The 27,662-nt window shown below is 45.6% G+C and overlaps 1 protein-coding gene across 1 annotated transcript in view; it reads right to left on the minus strand.

Annotated features, from left to right (window-relative positions):
• Window positions 1-27,662, minus strand: part of STK40 (serine/threonine kinase 40) — a 353,634-nt gene that overhangs the window by 48,772 nt on the left and 277,200 nt on the right. Inside the window, exon 10 of the mRNA XM_085647845.1 lies at window positions 14,771-14,890. Coding sequence (XP_085503971.1) covers window positions 14,771-14,890 — 120 coding nt within the window. The remainder of the gene's footprint in view (window positions 1-14,770; window positions 14,891-27,662) is intronic.

The following is a 27,662-nucleotide window of genomic DNA, read 5'->3' on the forward strand; positions in this document are numbered from 1 at the left end:
TCTGAAACCAACATCTACTTATTGCAATCATGGCATGGTGTGACGACTGCAGTCTTCGTAGCAGACACTGTACTAGTACACTATATGACACAATAAGTCTTGGGTCAAATGACGCTAACAAAGTTGAGTGGAGTTCTGGGTCAGCATTGAAGGATACAAAAAGGAGGGCAGGTATTAACATCAGCGTGCAAGGGTTCCCCCCCATAAATGGCACCATGCCATCACCCCGGGAAGTGGTACAAAATCACCTCAAGCTGATGGTGCCACCTATTGGCATGTAGAAGTAATACCAAAAAAAGTTACACATCCAATCCGGCGCTTGGGGAATTCAAAAGGTAAGAAAGCTTCAATTAGAAGTATCCATATAAAATTGTCTGCCTCTGGCAAAGTGTAACATAGGTTAACAAATATCTGGACAATCGATCACAGCTGACAAAAAGCAGGAGAGAAAGAAGATCCTTCAAAGTATAACACTTGGGTAGTAATGGATATTTGCAGCACAGATTTGGTGTAACAATAGGGCTAAAGTCATATTAGTTTCCCACAGAGCAAAATACAAATGTTACTTACCCTGTAAGCATCTATTAGTAGCATGTATTGCCATAGAATAATATGCTTATAATTATCCTGCCATCCAGTTTTGGGCTCGGACGATTACAAGTTGATTTTCTTTGAAGAAGTATTCGAGTCACGATGTAGAGGGACTCCTCCTCCGGTGTGTATTGCACATGTGGCTCAGCTACTTTGTTAGATTGTTTTTGGCACATCGGTGAGAGTTAGAAAATGGAGCAATACTGACAGAATAAAGAAACATGCTTATAATTGTGAATGTGTAAGGAATATGCTACTTACCAGTATGCAGCTGTTCTTGGCATGTAGAGCTTCAGATCTACACACTTGTGCATAGATCGCCATCTGGTGTTGGGCCCGGATGTTTGCAGTTTGTTTTTCCTCTTGGAAAGTCTTTGGAAGTCACGAGGTCGGTGACTCCTCCCTTGGATCGGATTGCGCATGGGCTTCGGCTCCATCCTCAGATTGTTTTTCGCCAGCAGGGAAAGATGGAGCGTAGTAATAACAGCGAAGATGTCCATGTGTGTGTAATCTAAATAAGATAAACTGGAACAGATACAGGTAGCCGTGGAGGCGGGTGGGCTTGTGTAGATCAGCAGCTCTACATGCCAAGAACAGATGCATACTGGTAAGTAGCATATTCTGTTCGAGGCATATGAGCTGCAGATTACACACTTGTGCATAGATTATATAGCAGTACCCACCGTTAGCGGCGACCACCCGTATCTGTTGCAGTGGTTTGAAATAATGTTTTGAGTACAGCCTGGCCCACACTAGCTTGTTGCTTAGTTTGCACATCTACACAATAGTGTTTGGTGTAAGTGTGCGGTGTTGACCATGTAGCTGCTTTGCAGATATCATCTAATGGGATGTTTCCTAGAAAAGCCATTGAAGCCCCTATTTTACGTGTAGAATGGGCTTTAGGGGGAACGGATAGCGTTCGTTCTGCTTTATGGTAGCAAATCTGAATGCATGTGACAATCCACCTAGCTATCCCCGACTTGGAGATGGGATTGCCCTTGTGTGGTGGAGAGAAAGAGACAAACAGTTGTTTGGTCTTACGGAAAGGTTGTGTTCTCTCGATGTAGTAGAGTAAGGCTCGTTTGACATCTTGTGTGTGAAGAGCTCTTTCTGCAACAGTTTGTGGTTGCGAGAAGAATACTGGTAGTTCTACAGATTGGTTTAGGTGAAAAGGACAAATGACTTTGGGGAGGAATTTTGGGTTGGTACGGAGAACCACCTTATTATGGTGCATTTCTACAAAAGGTTCTTGAATAGTAAATGCTTGTATCTCACAGACCCTTCTGAGGGAAGTGATGGCTACAAGAAAAGCGGTTTTCCATGTTAAGAATTGAAGTTCACATTTGTGTAGGGGTTCTAAAGGAGGTCCCATTAGTCTGGTGAGAACGATATTTGGGTTCCACACAGGTGAGGGTGGCACTCTGGGGGCAATTATTCTTTTAAGGCCTTCCATGAAGGCTTTAATGGCAGGTACTCTAAAGAGTGAGAGATGTTGCCTGTTTTGTAGGTAAGCTGCTATGGCTGCGAGGTGTAGTCGAATGGACGTATAGGCTAGATTGCACCTTTGTAGGTGGAGTAAGTAGCCTATGATGTGTTGAATGGACACATCTAGGGGATCGATGGTGTTATGACAATAGACAACAAAACGTTTCCACTTGGCGTCGTAGCACGCTCTAGTGGTAGGGCGCCTATCTTCTTTGATGACATTCATACAGTCAGGGGGAAGATTTAGGTACCCGAATTCTATGATTTCAGGAGCCAGATCGCAAGGTTGAGCTGAGCTGGGTTCGGGTGTCTGATCTCTCCTTGTTCTGGGTTAAGAGGTGTGGAGAGAGGCGTAATTGTTGATGCGGTACTACCGATAGTTCCAGCAGTGTGGTGTACCACGGTTGTCTGGCCCAAGTTGGCGCTACTAATATTAGTATGAGGGAGTGCTGTTGTAGTTTGCGCACCACTAGTGGAATGAGTGGGAGAGGCGGAAAAGCGTACGCAAAGCTGCCTGACCAGTTCATCCATATCGCATTGCCTTTGGACAATGGGTGTGGGTATCTGGCGGCGAAGCTTGGGCATTTTTTGTTTTCGTGGGTGGCGAAGAGGTCTATCTGTGGATGCCCCCACATTTAAAAGTATGGGTGAAGAACTTGCGGGTGAAGTTCCCAATCATGGAGTTGTGTTTGTCTGCTGAGTAGATCTGCTATAGTGTTTCGTACTCCTGGGACATGTTGGGCTAGAAGAAAGATTTTCTGGGGTATGGCCCATCTCCATATGCTCTGTGCTAATTGAGAGAGCTGTGGAGAGTGTGTGCCGCCTTGTTTTTTAATATAATACATGGCTGTCATGTTTTCTGTGCGGATTAGGACTGCTTTGCTTGAAATTTGTGTTTGAAAGGATTTTAGGGCTAGGAAGATTGCTAGTAACTCCAGATGGTTGAAATGGAGTAGCGTCTGTTGAGGTGTCCATTTGCCTTGCATGGTGAGATGTAATAGATGAGCTCCCCAGCCGGAGAGCGACGAGTCTGTGGTTAGTACTATCTGGGGAACCGGGTCCAGGAACGGTCGACCTTTGGAAAGGTTTGTGGTGGTCCACCACAGCAGAGAGCGATGGGTACGACCGTCTACCAACACCAGATATGTTAATTGACCCTGGGCCTGGTTCCATTGGTGCACTAAGCACTCTTGGGGAGGATGCATCTGGAGTCTTGCGTGAGGTACTATGAAGATGCAAGAGGCCATCATCCCTATTAGTTGCATGAACACCCGAGCTGGAAGGGAGTGTTGTGCTATGAATTTTGCGTGTAGAGCCTGAATGCTTGCAATCCTGGCAGGATTGGGGTAGGCGAGCGCTTTTGAGGTGTCTATAGTGGCACCTAGGTATTGTTTTATGTGGGATGGTTGGAGATGGGACTTTGTGGTTTACCGTGAAGCCCAGCTGGTGAAGTAGCTGGGTCGTGGTGTGTGTGTGTTGTACACACTGATTGTATGAACTGGCTTTTATTAACCAGTCGTCTAGGTATGGGAAGACATGAATGTGTTGTCTTCGCAGATGTGCTGCCACCACTGCTAGGCACTTGGTGAATACTCGTGGTGCGGTTGTGACTCCGAACGGGAGCACTTTCAATTGGTAGTGTTGGCCGTCAACTACAAATCTGAGGTGCTTCCTGTGAGCATTGTGCACTGGAATGTGGAAGTAAGCGTCTTTTAGGTCCAAAGTGGTGAGGAAGTCATTTTGGGAAAATAGCGGAAGTACCTGCTGAAGCGTCACCATATGAAAGTGGTCTGAGTGTATGTATTTGTTTAGGGGCCGAAGGTCTAGGATGGGCCGTAGAGTCTTGTCCCTTTTTGGTATGAGAAAATATAGGGAGTAGACCCCCATATTTTGTTGGTTGGTAGGAACGTGTTCTATTGCCTCTTTGTCTTGGAGGGAGATTACCTCCTGCTTGAGTAGCCACAGATGTTCTGGTGACATTGGGCGTTGCCTGGGTGGAACGTTTGGGGGGGTAGATGTTAGTTCTAGGCAGTAGACTGACCGAATTATTTGTGTTACCCATTTGTCTGAGGTGATGGTAGTCCAGACCGGAAGGAAATGTTGGAGTCTGCCTCCGACCGGAGTGTGATGGTCTGGGGGAAGTGGAGGGAAGTCATTGGGTTGGCGCTGTGGCAGAGCGGGCGGTGTTTGTTTTGCCTCTGCCTTTGTTATTATTGCCCCTGTAGCCGCCTCTTTGGTAACCCCTTGTAAAGGTGGACTGAGTAGGGGATTTGTATGAAGTGGAAGCGGTGTCTGAGGAGTAGCCTCTGGATGTGCTCCGAAAGGAAGAGCGGCAAAAGGAGATTCTGGGAGGGTGAGATTGTAAGGCTCCCATGGATTTTGCCGTGTCAGTATCCTTTTTCATTTTCTCTAGGGCGTCATCCACTTTGTGGCCAAACAGATGTTCCTGGTCAAAGGGATGGTTGAGGCTGGAGGCTTGTACCTCCGGTTTAAAACCGGATATCCTTAGCCAGGCATGGCGACTGAGGAGGACACTAGTATTGATAGCCCTAGAGGCTGTGTCTGCTGCATCTAAGGCACAACGTATGGAGGTATTGGTAATTGTTTTGCCCTCCTGAATTAGCTCATTGGCCCTAACTTTGTATTCATCAGGGAGATGGTGCATTATGGCTTCTAGCTCGTCAAATGGGCCCTGTCATACCTCGCTAGTAGTGCTTGTGTATTGGCGATACGCCATATATTGGCCGCTTGAGATGCAGTACGCTTGCCTGATGCGTCCAAGAGTTTAGACTCTTTGTCAGGTGGTGGTGCGTCACCTGACGCCTGGGAGTTGGCCCTTTTCCGTGCTGTGGATACTACCAAGGAATCTAGTGGTGCTGGCCCTCTGATGTAGGAGGGATCTGTTGGGGCGGCTTTATATTTCTTCTCAATGCGCGGGTTAATGACCCTGGCCCTGACTGGGTCCTTAAAGACCTCCAACGCACGTTTTATAACACCCTTTAGCATAGGCAATATGGATGTGGTCCTATGTGTGGTGTCAAATGTATCTAGGAGGAAATCCTCCTCCACTGGGTTGGTATGTAAATCTACCCCGTGGTAGTGTGCTGCCCTTTGCAATAAATGGTTGAACCCCAAGGAGTCTTCTGGTGGAGAAGGTCTGGAAGGGTAAAGATCGTCTTATGGGACGTTAGGGACATCAGGGATATTATAATCGTCCCATGGGTCTGGGGATCCTGTGGGAGTGGGGTCCACTGTAGGTATATCTTGGGGTACATCCCCTATGTCATCGTATGGATCCCCTTGGTCATCATCATCCGGGGATGGGGTGGGGGAATGATGAGGTGGGGGTGGAGGAGGGGAAGGTGGAGGAGGTGGTGGCGGTGGGGAAGGTAGTCTGAAAGGGGAGGTAGCAGAGTCCTTCCTTTTTGGAGGTGGAGGAGGTTTGTCTAACTGTCTCTTTTTGACAGAGAGCATTAAATGTCCAGTTTTGGGATCCTTAGTTAATGTTTATTGTATGGGTGTTGGAGTAGTACTCACGACCCTCTGTGCCGGAGTGATGTCCTCCACATCTGAATTGTCGGCTTTCGATGCGCTGAGGAGTCCCTCGTCCGTGTGTTGTTCTGGAGCGTCGACGCCTTCCCCGAAGAGGTCGTCCGGGATCGCCGAAGAGTGTGCCATGGTTCTTCTGGCTCCTCGGTCCCGAATAGTTTTCTTGGACCGGAAGGATTTACACGCCGGACAGTCTCGAGCCTCGTGTTCAGGGGAGAGGCAGAGGTTGCACACCTCATGGAGATCGGTGTGGGGGAATTTGGACCCACATCGAGGACACTTTTTAAATGGAGTCCTTTCCATTAGCCAGAATCGGAGCTTGGGTAGGCCCGAAGGCCGCCGTCGACGACTGGAACCGAAGGTCTTGCCGATGAGAGGCGCGTCGAGTGGGGAGATCGCGATCGAAAACAATACTGCGAATTGGGGTGAGGATTGCGCGTCGATCGTTGAACTGGAAGCTGTTCGGAACTGGAGCGCGAAGATTACATCCGAGCCCGATGGCGGAAAAAAACAAATCGGAGGATGGAGTCGAAGCCCATGCGTAATACGATCCAAGGGAGGAGTCACCGACCTCGTGACTTCCAAAGACTTTCCAAGAGGAAAAACAAACTGCAAACATCCGGGCCCAACACCAGATGGCGATTTATGCACAAGTGTATAATCTGCAGCTCATATGCCTCGAACATTAGCTTTCTAAATATTATGAAGTAATGCAACCTAAAGCTTCTGGGGAGGATGGTAAGTGCATATAAATCTACGGCACAACACGCTATGAATAGATGCTTACAGGGTAAGTAACATATTCCATTCATAGCATGTGTTGACCGTAGATACATATGCTTAGCATTGAATGTAAAGCAGTACTCCCCTTTGCGTGTCTCTAGTGACTGGTTGAAGTACTGGTTTGAAATAATGTCTGAAGTACAGCTTGACCCGCTCTTGCCTGTTGGTGTGTGAATACATCAACACAGTAGTGTTTGGTAAATTTACGTGGGTTATTACATGTTGCTGTCTTACAGATACCCTCTACAGCGATATTTCCTGGAAAACCATAGTGGTCCTAGTTTACGTGTGGAATGAGCCCATGGTGTCACTCCAAGTACTCTTTTGACATTTAGATAACATGTTTCAAAGCATCTAACTATCCATCGAGCAATTATTGCATTGGATATAGGTGCCCCCGGTGAGGTTTGTTAAAAGCAACAAAAAGTTGTCGGGTTTTTAGAAAAGATGTTGTTCCATCAATGTAGAACATTATAACCCTTTTAACACCCAATGTGTGTAGGGCTCACTCTGCTACTGTGTCTGGGTTAGGAAAGAACACAGGTAGGTCTATGGTCTGACTAGTATGAAAAGCTGAGACTGCTTTATGAAGAAATGTTGGATTAGTCCTTAGAACAAATTTGTTTGGGAATATTAAAAATATATATATATATATATATATATATATATATATATATATATATATATATATAGGTTCTTGCAGAGCAAGTGCCTGTAATGTACTTATCCATCTAAGAGAAGCGAATGCCACTAGAAAGGCGATTTTCCATGTTAGAAATTGAAGTTGGAATCAATGAAGTGGTTAGGATGGTGGCCCCATAAGCCTGGTAAGAACAATGTTTAGGTTCTAGGTTAGGCGGGTAGAATGGAAGGTGGAATAACTCTTTAGAGTCCTGTCCTGAATGCTTTGATTATTGGTATTTTAAAGAGGAACATATATTGCCTGTTTTGCATGTAAGCAGCTAGCACTGCTAAGTGTAATCTGATAGATGTGTAAGGAAGCCCTGTTTATTGTAGATGGATGAGTTTTTCTATAATGTCTTGTACTGTGGGTGCTAGAGGCTGAATCTGCTTATTTGTACAGTAATGTACAAACCTTTTCCATGTTGCAGTGTAACATGCCAAAGTTGTAGGCCTGCAAACTTGTTTAACAATGTCCATACATTGCTGTGGTAATTTCAATGCCCAAACTCTAGGACTTCAGGAGCCAAATCGCTAGCTTTAGCTGCTTTGTATTGGGATGCATAGGCCCCCTTGATTCGGAGTTAGTAGATGTGGCCAAAGAGGTAGTTTCTTGAGTGGCACTAAAGATAGTTGCAGTAGGGTTGTGAACCATGCCCGTCGTGCCCATGTTCGGGCTATTCGTATTAGTGAGGTTTGTGTTAACTTCTGAACCACATATGGATTCAGTCGGAGAGGAGGAAAAGCACAGACAAATACTCCTGAGCAATTCAATCATACGGCATTGCTCTTGGGTTGAGGGTGGGGGAACCTGGAGGCGAAGTTTTGGCATTTTGCGTTGAGCTGAGTGAGAAACAAGTCTTATGTCCGGTGTTCTCCATCTTTTGAAATGAGTGGAGTAGTGGTAGGTTGATCTTCCACTAGTGTACCTGCAGATGTGTCCTGTTGAGCATATCTGAGTAGTTATTGTTGTCCAACCCAGGTAGGTTTTGAGATAGATTGCCCAGTGCCAGAAGCGCTCCAATAGAAGGGATAGCTGTGATGATTGTGTCCCTCCTTATTTTTTAATGCAATGCATTGCAATCATATTGTCTGTGCGTATTACTGCTACCTTCTGGGGTAGGTGGCTGCGAAAAGGTTTGAGAGCTAGCTGAATTGCTAGAAGCTCTAGATGATTGATGTGGAGATGTGTCTGATCTACTGTCCATAGACCGTGAACTACGAGATCCTGCATACGTGCTCCCAATGCCTGAAGGGATGCATCTGTGGTAATGGTGACCTCCGGAATTCGTACTTTGAAGGGCTGGCCTTGCAACAAGTTGTTGCTGTTCCTCCACTACAGAAAGCGATGATTTGCTGGCCCAATCTTGGAGATGCCCCTTCGAGTGAGGACATTGAGATTCCAGAGTGCGCTGGCTGCAGACTAGCGTGTGGTACTATGGCTATGCAGGAAGACATCATGCCTAGAGGCCCCATCACTTCCTTTACTGGGAGTTGAGCTTGTGGTTTAAAAAGAGGTAATGTTTCTGTGAACTTTTGCACTCTTTCTGGATTAGGATACGCTTTGATTGTAACTGAATTGAGAGTTGCACCTAGGAAAGGCCGAATTTGTAATGGGTGCAGGTGAGACTTTTGTATATTGAGGGTAAATCCGTTTGTGCAGCAGGGTGGTAACTTGCTGAGTGTGTTGAAGACACTACAGGTAACTTGAGTTTTTGATAAGCCAATCGTCTAGATAGGGGAAAATAAGTATTTCTTCCCTTCTAAGATGAGCTGCCAGCACTGCAAGGCACTTGGTGAAAACCCTTGGAGCCGTAGTAACCTCAATTGAGTGTTGCCTGTTGAGTTGAAAATGGAGATAACGTTGTGCTGGATGAATAGGAATATGGAAGTATACATCCTTAAGGTCTAATGCGGTTATGAAATCTCCTTGCTGTAGCAGGGGTATGACCTCTGTAGTGTGACCATATGAAAGTGTTAGAATGAGATATACCCGTTGAGTGGCCCAAGATCTAGGATAGGCCTTAAGGTTTTGTCATTTTTGGTAATGAGAAAATACAGGAAATATACCCCATATCCCTGATGTTGTAAGGGTACAATCTCTATTGCCCCTTTTTGAAGAAGAGATAGAACCTCTTCCTGTAAAAGGGTAAGATGTTCCTGTGAAAAGTTGTGTGTTCTTGGTGGAATTGTGGGTGGTGTTTGAGTTCTAAACAATACTAGTTTTTGATTATAGAAAGATCCTCTGGGAAATGGACTCTGATAGGAGCTCTGTTGTTTATAACCAGTGCCGGAGTTAGTGGAAGAACCCCCTCTGGCTGCAGCCCTGTATTGACCCGAATGAGCCACGGTGTTGAAACTTTTGTAGGGCCCCAATTGCTTTAGCAGTTTGTGTCTTTTTTATAGATTTTCTAGCATTTCATCCACCTGTGGTAAAAACAGATTTTGCCCATCAAACGGTAAATTGAGCAGGTGTTGCTGTATATTTGGTTTAAAAACACATACTCTGAGCCATGCGTGGATACTGGTGTTAACCTTGCAGGCGCTTGGTCTGCAGAGTCTAATGCACATTGTATAGTGGCATTAGATATGGTCCACCAATTGTGCAGCACGTTGTTGATATTGATCAGGCAGATGTTGCAATAATTCCAGCATTTCATTCCATGCGGCATGATTATATCTGGAAAGTTAACTCCACAGAATTTGCAATACGCATGTGGTTGGCTACTTGTGTTGCAACGCACTTACCAGCTGCATATTTTCTACTTTTAAATATGTAATGTGTGGAAAACAGAATACCCTTAAGCATAGCAAGGGTTTGCGATGTTTTCTGTGATCTATAAAGCGTCTCCACAAGGAAATCAATCTTCATGTGTGATAATGTGTAGGGTTACTTTGTGATGTGCAAGAGCCCAACTGATAAGATCAGAGAGATAAGATAAGAGAGGGTTTAGATAGGTAGATGTAAGAATTTGTATCATCCAGTAGATCGGTATCTAATACCCCATGGATCAGAAGCAGGACTGGGATCTCCCTGTGGATCTGTGAAATAAGGGATATTTTTAATTCTTCAGGTTGATCATCACCACTAGGTGAGTGATCAGGTGAAAGAATAAATTAATCCTAGTTCTCTTCCAGGGGTATCCTCATCAAAGTCATAAGCACTTGAATATTTTCCGCCCATGCGCGGGGACCCCGGAAACTATATAAAAATTAGATATGAAAACATATATATATATATATATATACACCCACACATATACATATATATATATATATATATATATATATACACACACTTTTTTAAACAATTAATGCAGCCTCCGAGAAAAACAAACACATAATAGGCTAAGCAATGCTGTGAGACCTTGTCTTCGCACATACACAAACAAACCAGGAAGATCAAAAGACACTTGAACTACTTTTAATGAACAGCAGAAAAGTAGTCCTGCAAAGAGAAAGGCAGGCATTGCCATAGGTTGTATTGGAACTTCAAAAGCATAGAAACTGAAAGCAAATATAGAAACTCAAAACTGGCATGTGCCTTTAAGGCAGCCATGACCCCAGCTTCCCATCATGCCTCAGGGGTGACAGGTCAGTTGTTCTTTCCGGCTCCTTCAGTCAGGACCCTGGTTAATCAGCACCACAGATTTTTTGACTTTGTCAGAAAAAATCTTCTATTTTTATTTTTTACTAAACTTCATTTACTTGGACATTTTACACTGGTTGGAGTAAGATATTACCTTTTTTCTGGCAGTTTGGGATCTTTTTCTTCTCAGAGATGCCTTCTCTGTTTGATCCTTGCTCTTCCTGTGGCAAAAAGAGGGCTAAAACAGATTCTCACTCTGTATTCTCTGCTTTCCGGATTCTCATGTTCCCGAGACCTGCCAATACTGCCAAAACTTGTCAAGACGGACTCTCAAGGAGAGAGAAAGGATTAGACTTTATGGTCTCTCTGAGAAAAGGAAAACTTCTACCTCTAGAGGCAGGTCTCCTGTGAGACAGAAGAAGAAAAGGCCAAGGTTGACTTCCAGAAGCAAAATCCCGGTCTGTTCTTCTTCGGCGCTGAATAGGCCTCCACTGGTGAAGAAAACTACGACAACTATCTCTTCGACAGCAGCATCACCGTCGAGAGAACATCGGTTGTCTTCGAAGACTTCAAAACACAGAGGTACGTCAAGTTCAACGTCGAATTCTCCACCACCGTCAATGGTCGGTATCGAGGAGTCGTTCTCCGTTGGTGCAGGTTCATCCCCCAACGTCGAGACACCTCTCTGTCGTCGCCGTCGTTACGGCGTTCATTGTCGAGGCGCAGCCCTCTGTTACCGCCAACCAGGCGGAAGTCGATGTTGAGGCCTAGATCATCTACGACGTCGAAAAGGGGTTCGACGTCGAAAAGGGGTTCGACGTCGAAAAGGGGTTCGACATCAAAGCAGACTCCTCCGTTGCAGCCCGCGAGATGGCGCTCAACGTCGAGGTCTACGTCATCTACGACGTCGAGAAGAAACGTTGAGGCAGACTCCGTTGTAGCCCACGGGACGGCGTTCAACGTCGAGGCCTAGGTTGACATTGTCTAGAGGGGGTACGACGTTGTGAAGACGCTCCCCATCACCTTCTCCTTGTATGATGTCGAGGCTTTGTACTCCTGTGGGTACTCCTCTCCTGAAATTAAAGGACAAGTCTCTGTCTACGGGGAATCGGTTGAAACAGAAGGAGGCTACACGACTGACGTAGAGGTAAAGTTCTCCGTCTGTGGACTCACAGGTCTTAGTGGCGCATAGCTGCTCGACGTCAAGACACTCGCAGCTATTGAAGTCCACACATCACTCTACCTCAGTGAGGCACCGCTATGCATCAAAGGGCCTGTCTGAGCCTTCGGTGCTGGGGGCAGGATCTCCACAGGTTACCTAGACGTCGAGGAGCTCCTCTTCTCAGTCTCCATAACAGCAAGTGCGAAAAACCACTCCAAAGGTCTCTGTTCCCTCTACACAATGAGAGAAGCACAGATCTCCTTCTGTACATCTTTCTCCCAGGTAGCTTCTCCCAGTGCATCAGTGGCAGAAAACGACATCTGCACAGGTACAACAGCCTTTGGATTATTAGAGTCCTCTCCATAGATCTCAGCTCGTCTGGTGTAGGCAGTGGATCGTTCACCTACTACTCCATCCAGGGTCGCCAAAGGGACCCGTCTCCATCCCCATCAGGTTGAATATCCACCTTGCATGGCCGTCACAAGAGGCAAAGATCACCTTTTTGGTCATCACCTGTGGACATCAACACGTTTCATGATGTGCTGGCAAAAGGGGCACAAAAGTTCAACATCGAGATGTCCGCACCTCAGATGTCTACGTCTGTCATTTTTGAGACTCTGCATCAGAGGTCTGTGTCAAGGCCTCTGCTGCCATTGGTTCCTAGCCTCTTGCAACCAGTTATGGACATTTTTCTGACCCCAGCAACGCTAGAAACGGCTCTGACAAGGATCTTAAAGAAATATAGACCATCAGAGCAAGATCCAGGTGGAGGGGATTTGTGTTTTTGCACATGTTGCTGGAGACCTCCATGGCCTGAAGTCAGTGGGGCTCTGAAAGCCAGTTTGGCTGATTTGGTAGGGGTATGGACGGCTTTCGCCAAGGTACTCACGTGCCCCTGTGTGGAATTGGGGTCGGAGTCCAAGCTGTCCCTTACTGCTAGCCAGCAGCATCTGCACATCTGGTGGCGCGGTTTGCAACTCTGTGTCCTCAGTTTCCTGCTCGGGTCTGGTAACTGCTCCCTGAAGATGTCTGGTGCTTCTTCTGTGCATCGCTGCATGGTAGTGTGGGCCCAACGGTGCTCCCTTCACTGACGAAGTGTTTTCGTCGACCAGAACACCAAGCACGCCTCACAAGAAGCCTTGTCGTTTTCCGGTGACTAACAGATTGCACACTTTGTGTTGGTCTTGTGTTGATCTTGCCTGGAGTACTTTGTGTGACAATTGGTGCAAAAGCGGAAGGGTGTGTTTTCCACTCCTCGTGGACAATGTCCTGTAGAATGGAGATGAAGAAATTTTGAAAGGTCGGGTCCGGGCGGGCACTGGTAAATTACTAATAACCCCAGCTGATGTTTTTCGGAAAAAAATCTTTTAGACTGGGGTGAAATAACGAGGGCCGTTAAGGCCTCAGTGAAGAATTAAGCTTTCGTCTCAGAGCTGCGATATTGACATCCGAACCTGATGGTGGAAAAAACACAATCCAACAAAGGAGGCAAGCAACATTCACAATACACACCAGATGAGGAACCATTATGCCTCGTGACTCGAAGTCTTCTTAGAAGAAAAACAACTTGCAATAGTCAAAGCCCAACACAAGATTGCGGGATAAAGGTAAGCATTTGTATCTATGGCCAACACATGCTAAGAACATGCATTTGCAACACAAAGCTCTCTCTCCATTAGAAAAACAGATCATCTTTTGAAGCTGTTGGGAGATTCTCAAAAATCATTCAGAATGCTTCTTCTCTATGGTGCACTCTGTTACCCGACATAACCTTGTTTTGCTTGAGACCTTCAAAACTCTTAAAAGAGCTACAACTGCAAAACACTGAAGAATCCCAAAACAAACCAAAGAAAGACAGATGTGGAAAATACTGGCGATACCTCAGTCTTTGGTCAATAAAGGAACACTTAAAGTGGGCATAACTGAACTACAATAAAAAAACACTTTTGCTTTACACATTTGAAGGTAATCTCAGATATTCCTTAACATTTTCACCCAAAAACCTACTATTCGTGCCTTAATTCTGGTTAATAATTTAAATAAGGGCTTTAATAGATAACCTGTGTCGGGATGGAGTATGTGTTAGTATTTATTCTCTTTTGCGACATTACAGTAAAGTGGAAAGTCCACAACTGGGTTTAAAACACAAGTTTTGACTGCACTGGAGGGAACTCAAAATCCTCATTTTCATTCACAGAGAAAGCAGCAAAGAGCACTCTTAAGGTACCCTAACTTATTCATCCAGTTGTTTGGTCACCCTCTTCCAAAAAGCACAAATCTTCAGCAGCTTACAAAATTGAGCTGGTCTTGCTCGTGGTTGGTGCACATTCAATAACTGCTTGTCAGACATCGAGAAAGGGCGCAGGACAGAAATGAGAGGAAAAGACAAAATCAAAAAGAAGGAAAATAATAAAAGGAAAACTCTGGCAAGACCAAAAGCTTGATGACAAAAGAGTATACTCTAAAGTACTTCAAAATAATTTCAACTGGGGTAAAAACAACGATATTGATAAAAGAGAAAACATGAAGGACAAACTGGTAAAGCCTTGAGGCATTCTATATTTTCAAAAGTACTTTGTAAAATCGCACCAAAATGAAGTAAAATAAAGCAAGTACAGGGCAAGGAATTTATTCTGTTTTCTACATACTAGTACAAAAATAAATATCGGCACCTAATTTGGGTGAAAATTTAGTACAGTACTACCCTAAGGTTTTCTCGATTCTACATCAGATACTAAGTACAATACAAGAGCATGCAAGTCCACCAAAGATCCAGTGTAGGAGGACATGCATCATAAATCTGATGAGCACTCTCTGAAGCTGAGCGTTCATCTATCATTTATAATCTTCAATCAAACAGGTTTCTGTTGTTATTTACACATGCTAGAACTGCAAATCTCTGTACAATGTTAGAAATAGAATACACTCACCAAGAAGATATTATTGAGCCAAGAGATTCCAGAACTTCAGATGCCATCAGCCGCTGTAGTGGATCCAGAACAAGCAGTTTTCGGATTAAAAACACGGTGTTTTCAGAAACTCTTCCATCCCTATCATGCAATAAAGCAGTACATAAGTATCCCTTGAACAAATAGATAACTTTCGTGTTTAGTTAACTTTGATGCTTGTTAGAATACCAACTTACTTATGCCCGTTTTTATGGAGAGTGAAAAACTTGTAAAATGCCTTGCTAAGAGGAAGATAACATTCTAAGAAAAGCACCTTCCAAGCTTCTAACAGTTGAGAGCAATGTTGAATGATTTGGCTTTCACCCAGTACCTTCTTACAAATGGGATGCTACCAGGTTCTCAAGAAGCACGGCTGAAGGAAGAAGCAACACCAATAAAGTAATTTCAGCCTTATTTGATCTCATCACTTCACTAAAACTCACATGGTGAAGGACCACCCATTATAATAACAACACCCCAAACCTCATGTGAGCTATGCTAATGGTTTAGAACCACGTTACTCCCAAGCAAAACTTTAAACAATGATATCCTACTCAACGTAACATCCCAAAAGCCATCATAAAATGACTGTCCTCAACCTAAACAAGTACTCATGAAAACCTTCAAGAACTTCTCTCACTCGTTCACCACTGCAACTCAAACATATCATTGTGCAGTACAGTGAACTAAAGTGTTCTACCCACAAAAAACCTCCAACTAAGGTGGAGCCGACTGTGCAACAAGATTACCACAGATCCTGGAAGCCCCAACAAGGTTCTTTATCAGAGAAAGTACTGAAGCTTCCAGGGGCTTGGAAGGAGTCATGCAAGCTCTTGTTTCTGCTTAGGCGTGTGGAGTGGTGAACTTGGTTCCCTCTGCAGACATCGCAGTGGCAGCAGAAAGCTGTGAAGCAAGCTGATTAAGCGATGCAAGTAAAGTGGGCTTAGCTTCACTGTTAAGTGACAATAGGCTTAAGAAGAGCTTCCTCAGGGGGAGGGCACAGAGGTACTACATGGTCCCAAATGCTTCCTGCACTTGAACAACCACTTTAAAGACACCAAGCTGGTGCATGGGACAACAAGCAAACATGGCTGAATTTCTTTACCAAGAGTGTGTCGCATTTAGAGGACACTTGAAACGGAACTAGATGACCACTCACTAGAAAAGATGGATGCAACAGGGCAGACCGTCTTCCTCCCAGTGCCCCGATAAGAGATTAAGGTGTCTGAAGGATATATAAACAGTGGTTGCAACAGAGTGATTGTGACTGAACACAGGATGAGCTACCTGGAAAGAAACGTGTGAATGATGGATCCAGAGTAGATCAACATGATGTTGGAGATTAAATGAAGACAGTTTCAAACAAGGCAATAGGGCCTCCTGTGTTCAAATGGAGACAAAGCTTGAATTGATGGAGAACGCCTCCCAGACCTCTTACTTCAGGATCTAGGGCTTGCTGCTTACCGTTAGTGCTGAAGCTCTTTAGAGTACTACCCAGTTATTTTTGCAGGTATAAGGGGTGGGGACTGTACCTCTGCAGTCACACAGGTGAAAGCCATCACATTACTAGCCTAATGCTCATAATGTTGTGGGCCATGGTGTATGTATTCTTGTTTATAGCTCTCCACTTCAAGCCATAAAAAAGTGATTATGAGAGGTGGAATTAACAATTCATTATTTAGACAACGAATAAGTTTATACACATAATTATAGGCTTCAGCAATGAAAATATCAGAAAAGCAGTTTGATCTCAGTCCCCCACCATCACTTTACACCTGTGGTCCAACCACCCGAGGTGCATAATTTTGCTAGTTTTAGACAAACAAAGGTATTTCTAATTGAACTTCTACAATGACAGCAAGATTATGCCAAAAGTCTCATATCACTTCTCTCTGATCAAGCCAGTCTTACACACTCATTTACGTTTCACTGACAATGATCTCTGAATGTGTTAGAAATGGGGGTCTCTAGCTGGCAATGGTTCGCACCTTTGTCCAAGTAGAGACCCTTCTTCCTGGTAAGGGAGTTACACTCCTAAAATAACCCCTGCTCACCCCTTGGTACGAACAGTCAGGCTTGTCTCAGAGGCAGTGTGTAAAGCATTTGCACCCAACCAACAGTAATACAGTGAACACACTACAAAAGGACACCACACCGGTTTAGAAAAATATCCAATATTTTTATAAATCCAAAACAAGATCGAAATGAAAAAAATCCAACATACAGGACTTAAAAATATGGACTTTGCAGGAATAACTTTAACAATGCTGGTAGCTCCGCCCAGTGCTACCGCGTTCCTGCTGACCGCGTCGGAAAGTGTCAGCGGTAGGGTCGACAGACTCCTAAACAGTAACTTTTTCTTTGCAGAGCGATGCGGCCGGACATGGCAACCGTCGCGGATGCGATGCGGTGCACCATGCGGTGTCCTCAGGTCGCGGTGCAAGCAGCAGCTCAGTGACGGAAGCAAAGCGGCATTGGTGAGGGGCTGCGTTGTGAAGCGGGGCAGTGCTCGATGCGGTGGAGGCAACAGAGCCAGTTGAAGAGCAGTCGGTGTTGGTGAGAGCAGGGCAGAGAAGGAAGCGAGGCAGTGCCTACAGGTCACGGTGCAAACAGCGGCTCGGTGGCCACGGTAGTCATTGGTGAGACCAGGGTTGCGGTTCGAGATGAGGCGGTGCCCTCTGCAGTGCCTTCAGGACACCATGGGTACACCAGTAAGTAACACCTGGGGTCAGGGAGAACAGCGTTGAAAACTGCCCAAACAAATGGTGACAATCACTCTGCTATTGGGGGTCAGTGTAGCGGAGAGGATCACACCTTCCACTGACCCATCGTGCTCCTTGGTAGAGATCCACTTCCACCCCATCACCAGTCGCCAAGAGTATGTTCATTTGGGACCTGGCCATATGCAAATCAGTCTGACCCTGTGCCTCATGGGAACAGTCCAGCCCGAACTGCCAAGCCATGCCTTCCCTGGACCGGAAACAAGCTTCCTGGGACCGGTTTCAAGGCATTTCAGCCGTCTTCAGCCAGGCTTGCTTGAATCCAGTGGCAATGTGAGCAAGGGACTCACGTCTGAGCATACCCTGCCAACTTATGGCGAACAAAGCGGTACAAAAGGGGGTGGTGATGGACGGAGCATCAGAACCAATCAAACACTCACACCCAGTCAACAGATCTGGGTTTGATCCATCACCATTCTTTAGCCCACTCTGCCACCCCAGTTCAGACATGGCCATATGCAAATCAGTCTGACCCTGTGCCTCATGGGAACAGTCCAGCCCGAACTGCCAGGCCATGCCTTCCCTGGACCGGAAACAAGCTTCCTGGGACCGGTTTCTGGCATTTCAGCCGTCTTCACGTCTGACTGGGGGTGAGTGCTTGCAATGTTCAACACTCCGTCCATCATTTCCTTTGGTTTTTGCTTTGTCCGCCATAAGTTGGCAGGGTATGCTCAGACATGAGTCCCTTGCTCACTTTGCCACTGGATTCAAGCAAGCCTGGCTGAAGACGGCTGAAATGCCAGAAACCAGTCCTAGGAAGCTTGTTTCCGGTCCAGGGAAGACATGGCTTGGCAGTTCAGGCTGGACTGTTCCCATGAGGCACAGGGTCAGACTGATTTGCATATGGCCATGTCTGAACTGGGGTGGCAGAGTGGGCTAAAGAACGTTGATGGATTAAACCCAGATCAGTTGACTGGGGGTGAGTGCTTGCAATGTTCAACACTCCGTCCATCATTTCCTTTGGTTTTTGAAACTCTACCAGTGGCATTCTGGTCTTACCAGCATTTTCATCTCCTCCTGGCTTGCTTCCAGGTTCGCCTGAGCGAGTTTCCTGAAGCAGGCTGTTTGATTTCTGAAGGCCAGCATGTAGCTATATACATCCTGAGGAGTTTTTCTGGGAGCGGTCTCCCAGCTTTCCTTGACCAAACTGAAAGGTCCTCTCACAGGGTGCCCATAAAGAAGCTCAAAGGGACTGAACCCTAATGACTTTGGTGGTACCTCTCTGTATGCCAAGAGAAGGCATGGTATGAGGACGTCCCACTTACGCCTCATGGATTCCGTTAGACCTTTGATAATGCCCTTTAAAGTTTGGTTGAACCTTTCCACCAAACAGTTACCTTGTAGGTGGTAAGGAGTGGTGAACCTGTAGTTTACATCGCACTCCTTCCACAGGGATGTCATACTTGGATATGAAATTGGTCCCACGGTCAGAAACCACCTCTCTGGAGAAACCCACCTGAACAGATGCCCATTAAAGTATGGCCCACCACTGGCGCCGTCATTGTTCCAAGAGGGATTGCCACCGGGTGGCATGGCCCACCAAGACCAGAATGTGCCTGTTGCCCATGGCTGTTTTGGGATCCAGTGTCTCCACAATGTTCATCCCAGCCCTTTCGAAAGGGGTCCCAACAACTGGAAAAGGTTGGAGAGGAGCCTTACACTTTCTCTCACTTTTACCACTTGCCTGGCAAGTTTGGCAAGACCTGTAATGTCCATCTGACTGCCTTCGCATTTGGGGCCAAAAGCCTGTCAAAGGTCTTGTCCCGCCACAAATGTCCTGCCAAAGGCACATCATGAGCCAGACCCAGTAGGAAGGTCCTGAAGCAGTGGGGTACCACCAGCACACGGGCTGACCCAGGCTCTGCGACCTTAGGCTCGCTGTACAGGAGACCATTCTCCCAGTAGATCCAGTGTGATCCAGAGTGATCACCAGCTGCCAGGTTTGCAGCCTGCTGCAAACCTTCCAGAGAAGGGCACTCTTTTTGCTCCCTGCAGAATTCTTCCTTGGTGGGACCAACTTCTTGCTGCCAATGGGTCAGCTCCAATAATTCCCCAAGTTCAGCTACCTGCTCAGCTGTAGGTACCGGGCGTCCCCCTCAAGGTCAGCCTCCTCCCTGAACGTAGGAACCTCAGGGGCAGATTTCCTGCGCCCCCTGCCCTTTCTTTTGGCAGGAACCTGGGCCACTGTTTCAGGCTTCAGGTCCTTCTGATCACCGTTTCAGGCTGCCACTGACCGAGTGTTCACGCATGCCCACTCTGGCAACCCAAGCACCTCCAAGTGAGACCTGAGCTCAATATCCTTCCACAAGGACAGCTCCAGATCGTTTCTGAGCAGACAATCTACAGGCATGGTAGGTGTCACAACCACCCTCAAGGGACCGGAGACCCCCACCCTCCTCATTCAAAGGAAACCTGCACCATCATACACTAGCGCTCCGAGTTGTCCACAGCAACTACTTGGTGGAATGCCCCAGGGACTACTTGCTCCTCAGAGACCAGGTGACACCGGACTGAGGTCACACTGGCTCCAGTATCTCTGAAAGCCTCTACCCTTCTCCCATTTATGGTCACCAGGCACTGCATTTTTTTGTGTTAGCAGGCACCTGGTTTCCTGGGACCATCCCACTGTCCCCTAGTGAGACGAGGGTCATTTCTGCAGGATCCCACCCTCCTGTGGGCACCCCTCCTCCCCAAGCGCTACACTAGCCAACACCTTGGCCTGCCCACCGATGGGTGGCTGTTCCCCCTTGGAGCACTTGGTATCCCCACTTATGTGACCCACCTGATCACAGGCATAGTACCTGCGGGGGCCAGTCTCTGCAGCCTTTCCTGAAGAGACCCCTTGTTTCTTATCTCCTGGGGTATGGGGATCTTCACCCTCGGTATTAGTTTGGGGCCCTTTAGAGAACTCCTGTGCTTTACCCTGTCCCCCCACTCTTCTGCTGGGGACCCTGCCCTCCTTTTGCTGATTCTCCATCAAACACCTTCTTGTGGACCTGGGTACTCACCCGGCAGTCTGCCTCTATAGAAAGCTTCCTGGAGTCAGTCAGCTTACTATCAACCAAGTGCTGGTGCAGCTCTGCAAAACAGACTAGACAAGTGCTCCCATGCAATCAAATTGTAGAGCCCCTGAAAATCTGTCACACTACTGCCCTTCACCCAACCATCCAGTGACCTGCAAAACGAATCCACACATTCCAACCAAGTGTTGGCCACTAAAGTATCCCTTGCTTCTTCTGGGAAAAGAGAACATTATCCAGCTCATCAATTCTTATCATGGATCCCATTCATGTGGATAGGTGCCTCATAACCCTGAAACCACCTTTGTACATCATCCTCCTCCTTTAATTCCTTGCCTACATTCTTGGGGATGCGTACAATTCTATCTGCCTGCACTGATGAATTGCATCAACCATCTGTGCTGGACCTACTCCTTAGCTCCAGCGCCTTAAGACCATGTTCATGATCTAAGATCATCTTGCTTTCCTCCGTGGCTAATCTTTTGTCTTCCTTTTCATTCTCCAGCCGGAGTCTTTCCAATTCAAGCGTACTTGCTTCCCACCTGTCCTCCAGCTCCTCTGGGGACAAGCCACAGCTGCCTGTCCTGGAGGGTGCCTCCCTTTCAAAAGCACATCTGCCCTAGGAAGAGGCTCCTCCACCTCCCCACTGAGATCTCCAGATTGCCCACTGGCACATCTGGCTGCTACCCAGGCCCTCAGCACCTTTTGTAGCTCCGCCTTCCTGGTGAGCCCTCTGACTTGAACCTTTAGGTTTTTGCAAACAGCCTTCAACTCTTCCACATTGTAGGATACCAAACTGTCCTCCTTAAAGGCCCCTTCCAAGAATGCAACAGATAATGTTCTTGATTCAAGCATGATGAAGTCGCAAGTTCAACAAAACTGGCAAGATCAAGAATAGGTGATATAGGTAGCATCCCCTGGATTACGGAGCGTCCCCCTGAGCATCGCTAAAGACCCCCAGTCGGCTGAGTGAGGGATCTAAAAAGTTAATCTGTCTGTAGTTGCCAGTGACGACAAGACTTCTGTGAATTTACACCATGGTGAGGCTTTTATTCTTGTATCGATATTTCATCTTTCATATAGAATGCAGATGCATCAAAAATGAATAATTAAATCTCTTGTTGTTTGAAACGTGTCTCCGGATGCATTTAGGGCATCAACATAGCCCTTCGTCAGGGGAGAATGTCTGCGGAATAAACATGGCAAAGAAGACAAGAGGATACCACTCCTGGGAAGTTAAAGTTAAAACCGCCACCGTGTTGGACCATGTGCCTTAGATTGTGATTGGGAAAATCTGATAGACGCCAGTGGTGACAAACTGGTGATGTGCAAATGAAGTGATATGACTATAAGTGTTGAAAGCTACAATACACGAATGGTGAAGAACAAAAGAAGAAGAGTTGTTGATAAGTCATCTCAAACGTGACATGCATTACGGTGACCGGTAAATGTAAATAGAAATTAGCGAGTAAAACCATTCATTAATCGGAAACCGACGGAATGTCGGTTACCGAATCAGTATGGATACGAGCACGTTTTAATGCTGGATACATTACGCTAACCGGTGGACACTCCACCAGTTTAGAAAAATATCCAATACTTTTATAAATCCAAAACGAGACCAAAACAATAAAAATCCAATATACTGTACTGAAAAATATGCACTTTGCAAGAATCATTTTAAAAGTGCAGTTCCTTGAAGTCGGTAGCTCCATCCGGTGCTACAGCGATACTGAAAACGACAGAATCCACTAGTTCCTGCTGACCGCTTTGGAGCGGGTCAGCGGTAGGGTTGACAGACTCGTAAATAGTACATTTTTTGTTGTTGCCGATGTGGCCTAACGTGGCAACAATCGCAGTTGCGATGCGAAGCGTAGGGGTGCACCATGTGATGTCCTGAGGTAGCAGTGCAGGCAGCGGCATGGTCGTACAGTGGTGTCAGTGAGACCAGGGCTGCAGTGTAAAGCAGGGCGGTGCTTGATACGGTGCCGACAGATCGCGGTGCAGGCACAGAGCCAGTTGAAGAGCTTCAAGGCGGCGTGGAGTGCGGTGCCTACAGGTCACAGTGCAAACAGCAGCTCGGTTCAACGGTGTTGGTCGTCGGTGAAACTAGGGTTCCAGTGCGAGATGCAGCAGAGCCCTCTGCTGTGCCTTCAGGACACAGAGCCAGCGACTGAGTCGGCTGCTTTTCCTCTTTCTCGGCAACTGAAACACACGGTTCCAGAGGCGGTGACTGAAGTCTTTGCTCTCCCTGAGACTCCGTGAACAGGAGGCAGGCTTGGTTACAAGCCCTTGGAGATACGTACCAACAAGTTAGAGAAAGTTCAGCCCAGTCATTTCACTGCCCAAGGCAGGAGCAGCAACTGTAGGCCAACCCAACAAAGTGACAACACAGCAAAGGGGCAGTACTCCTCCAGACAGATCTTCTTGGCAGGTTCCTTGATTCCAGGGAGTTCTAAAGGTCTGGACCTCATTATTTATACTTAAAATTCCTTTGTTCTCTTGTGGCAGAGTGTGTCTTTGCTCAGCAAAAACCAGTTCTGTCCTCTTTGGCCCACCTTGCCGGCAGGAGGTGGAGACCGCATTGTCCACGGCAGACCAGGCCCTTTCAGGTGCAAGGGAATCTCCTCCCACTACTCTAAATGCAGCCCAGGTCTATTCAGCGCAGCCCGACTCATCCAGGAAAGGCAGGATACACCTCGACACTCCCAGTGGCTGTCTGAAGAGAATGCACATCCCCAGCCGCTGTCACTCCAAAGCCAAACAGTCAATCCACAAACCCAGCAGAGGCACACAGGATGGCTAAGCAAGAAAATATCTACTTTCTAAAAGTGGTATGTTCAAACACAGAACAGAAAAATCATCTTTACTAAAAGGTGCATTTTTACATTGCGAGTCAAGGCATACTAAACTCCATTTTCCTATCTTGTGCCAATAGGAAATTATGCTTATAAGTAAACTCCCATTTATCCTATGGGACAGATAGCCTTTCCATTGTAAAGAACAAAGTATACTGTAATTCACTACCGGGCCATGTCTCACACACCAGCACATGTCCTACCTTTAACTTACACAGCAACCTACCTTAGGGGTGAAATATGTAAGAAAAGAGAAGATTAGGGCCTGGGAAGTGGGTGCATTTGCTAGGTCGACATGGCAGTTATAAACTGTGCACAGACATTGCTGTGGCAGGTCTGAGAACCCTTTTCAGGGCTGCTTGTGAGGGTGGCACAATTAGTGCTGCAGGCCCACTGGCAGCATTTGATTTACAAGCCCTGGCACTAAGTGCAATTTACTAGGGACTTACTAGTAAATCAAATATGACAAACATGGAAACACCAATCCGTAATACAATTTCCAACAGGAGCACTTGCACTTTGCACACTTTCTTACTGCTAATAGTTCCAAACATCTTTACACTAGCAGTAACAAAACTGCTTTGCCAACTCTTCAAAATAGTTATTTCTCTCTAGACTCACGTTCAGAATCAAAACATCGAATATTATGGTTTACTCAAGGTTTAAACCTTTCCACAACATGCACAATAAGATTTTTGAGACCTTTAGTCCAGTGTGAGAATTTAACTCTTCCACTTCTCAAATATAACTCCCCTTGAATATATAGTTTAGGACTTCGTTGTCCTTCTCAAGTCTTGACTACAGATCTAAAAAACCTGTAAGTTTCAGCATTGTCACATACCACAAAGGTATGTAAGGTGTAATTATGTGCAAACTGTATTTGCATTATCTTTGATGTGTACTACGAACAGTTCGCTGTTTCATTTAACGATTAGCTCCTACTAAACAAATGACTGCACAGATTACACCAATAACTTTAAACTCTCTTAAAGAGTCCTTGACAAATAGTGCACTGAAATTAATTTAGATATTAGATTTCCCTTTATGCTCTGGGCCATCCTCAAGACTTCTTGTGCCTACTTTCTCTTACGCAACACAGCCTGGAGAAAATAATCATTCACCCCTGAATACTGTACTTATTCACAATACACACTGCTAAAAATAGAAATATATAAATTCACAGAAGATAGTTACAAAGATCGGATTTGGCACTATACACTAATATCAAAATATGAAAATTGCATTCCACTTGCAAATGTTAATGGTTTACTGGCAAGAAGGCGTCTAAAATGAATACACCCAGACGGTCCGCATACCATAAGGCAATTGCACAAATATAGCCCTCCCCCATTCACAATATGTAGCATTAAAGAGCAACTATTAGCGTACCTAGTGGCCATAGTACATTACTATAAGGAAAACCAAACAGCTTCACCTAAACTGACTAACATATTGCACTGCTGAAATCCATTCCATATGCTCGGCTACTCTACTTAACGTCCTGGCATCTAGAAACTGGAAAATCTGCTCAATAAAGAGCAGTACATCATCAGACAATCTCTTCATCCATTCAAATAAGCAGGGATCTTAAGAACCAAAGCCCCCGTTTGTTCAGCCAAAGGGAATACCACCTTAAGGGTTCTTGATCTTCACTCCTATACTGAATTTCAATTTCTAGCACAAGCAATATAGTCTCCTGCGTGATTAACACTCCTACTCTCCCATATGACCTGGATTCCTAAAGCTGAAACACATACACTAAAAAGTGATTACATCTTCAGATAGATTATTCTTCTGCTACAGCATCTGCAAAATATCACCCAATCTCACCTCCCCCCTTCTCCGCTTTCCTCCAGTCCCACTTCGTTATGTTACCCACTCATCCTCCCACACCCACAAAATGCGTCTAATCATCCCATCGCACAGATTCTCATACTTAAATTCCCATCAGATACCATAACTGCAACAAAAACCATACAAAGGAGTACGCAACAATAACCTAATTTGAATCAAACCCACGGTTAAGCCCTTGCCCGGCACAGTCTGAAATTCCATAAAATGCATTCTTATAAAAGTTAAATCAGCCCAGGTTCATCCATGTGAAACAGCAGACCTCAATATCATCTAGACATACCATTCATCACTGAAATCCGACTCTCGCCATCCTCTCATCCTTCTTTTGATATACGTATCTCCACAGACTTGAGGTGCTTTCTTCATCTTCAAACTAAATAAAACGCAAGCACGGTACTTCCAGAGCATTTATTGCGGTTGTGTGTGCCATTTTCAGCAAGCCAGGGCACTGCAGTATTAATGACGGAGCAGATGCTTGCTAACCTTTTCTGTAGTACAGATAGCACTGGCCCTATCTTCATTTGGCATGCCTTCATTAGCTTGAGGGCATGGCCAGACGAAAAGGAGGGATGCTGCACTGTCAGTGCACTTCCTGAGTGAGATCCCTACAAGCACGAGGAGGGGGTTCCATGGACCCCCAGAAACCCTCCTGCAGATGGGTGCAGTCACCCAATGCACCTGCTTGTAGAGGGATCACTGCCCCTTCTTCAAGGTGTAGGCGGGTACTGCCTGCACAGAGAAAGATTGAGCAGCTGGTTTAAACAGCCACTCTACATTCCACTAATGTACTGCCCTTGGGGCAGTGCACGTTCGTGGCTACCCTGGAGGCAGTGGAATACTTGTAATAGAGTGCACTGCCACCATTTGCACCTGGTGCAACTGTTCAACAACGCGCAGAGGCTAAAACAGGGACAGTACACCTGTTACGCAATATGGGCCCAAGTCTTCACTGATCTCGTTGAAAAATGCATATGCAGCGATTACTTAGTAAACCTACTCCCAGCAGACCTTAACATCCACTGGAATATAAAGAAAACCTATGCATGACAAACTGACTCCATTTAATAGCAAATCTAAAAATGTGAAGGGCAACACACTAGACAATCAGAACTTCATCATTCTGTAAGACCACCAATCTCTAGACCAGTCACACATCACCACGTCATTCCATTTGTGATCATCAATTATTCCAAGCTGTTAAAAAACTGGATAAGATCTTTAAAAAAACAAAAATCTCCCAATCTACATACTCTCCGAACAGCTCAAACTCCTCTCAACCATCAACCCCACCGCTCAGACTGCTGACTTTTTCACTGAATGCAACACAGACGTAACCAAGAAAATGATAAATCAGCTAGCACCCCTAAGACAAATATCAGTCATTAAACTTCACTTCCCTTGCTGTTCTAATCAATTAAACACCAGTGAGACATAGAAAAAAAAAAAGAGAAATATTGAATAGTACAAGACACCAGAAGCCATCTACAACCTTCAAAATAAGCAAAGCACACCAACATCACCAGAATGAATTCCAAATACTACAAAATACAAAATCACAACTTTCAAATCATAAAACTATGTCCCAACCCTGTGATCAACATATAACTAGCAGAATTTCCGAACGTGAAGTCTTTGACAAGTTCTTCAGAGAAAAAAACTGACAATGTAGGATGAGTTAATACTTTTGCAAACTACTACACTCCCTACTCGATTGCCTCTCCCTCCTCTAGATCTTGACACACTCACCAAGACAATCTCTTCTAGAAATCCATCTACTTATTAGAAGATGCAAAATCATCTTTAACAAACAAAAAACTTTGTGCAGACATTGACCCGTTTACCCCAAACTCCTCTATAGAAGAAGGCATCTTCTCAGAAACTCAAATCCAGCTAACTATCCACATCTCAAAAAGCAAACCTTGACGCAAACAATCTAGAAAATTTTAGACCCATAAACAAACATCCATTTGCATGGAGAATCAATGAAAGAGGTTGCAATGCAATTGGTGAACCAGATATCAAACGACAACCTCCTGAATGAATTTCAATGTGGCGTCAGACCCAAATGCAGCAACTCAGATGGTGGAAACAAGTGACAAATGATACTATTAAACCAATCTGCAGATTTCAACACCCTCAACTACGACAGAACTGCTAAACATCTTATATATAATGAGCTTAAAAAACAAGTTCTAAAGTTGTTCAAATCTTTCCTGTTGATAAGAAGACACTTTGTCAGCATATACTGTTCCAGATCGGCTCCCTACTGAGTAAACAGCAGAGTACTACAAGGCCCAATCCTTTCAGCACTTCTTTTCAATCTCCACATGAAGCCTCTTAGCACAATGGTCCACAATAAAAA

This window comes from Triturus cristatus, chromosome 3_2 (genome assembly GCF_964204655.1).
Source record: "Triturus cristatus chromosome 3_2, aTriCri1.1, whole genome shotgun sequence".
Lineage (NCBI taxonomy): Eukaryota > Metazoa > Chordata > Amphibia > Caudata > Salamandridae > Triturus > Triturus cristatus.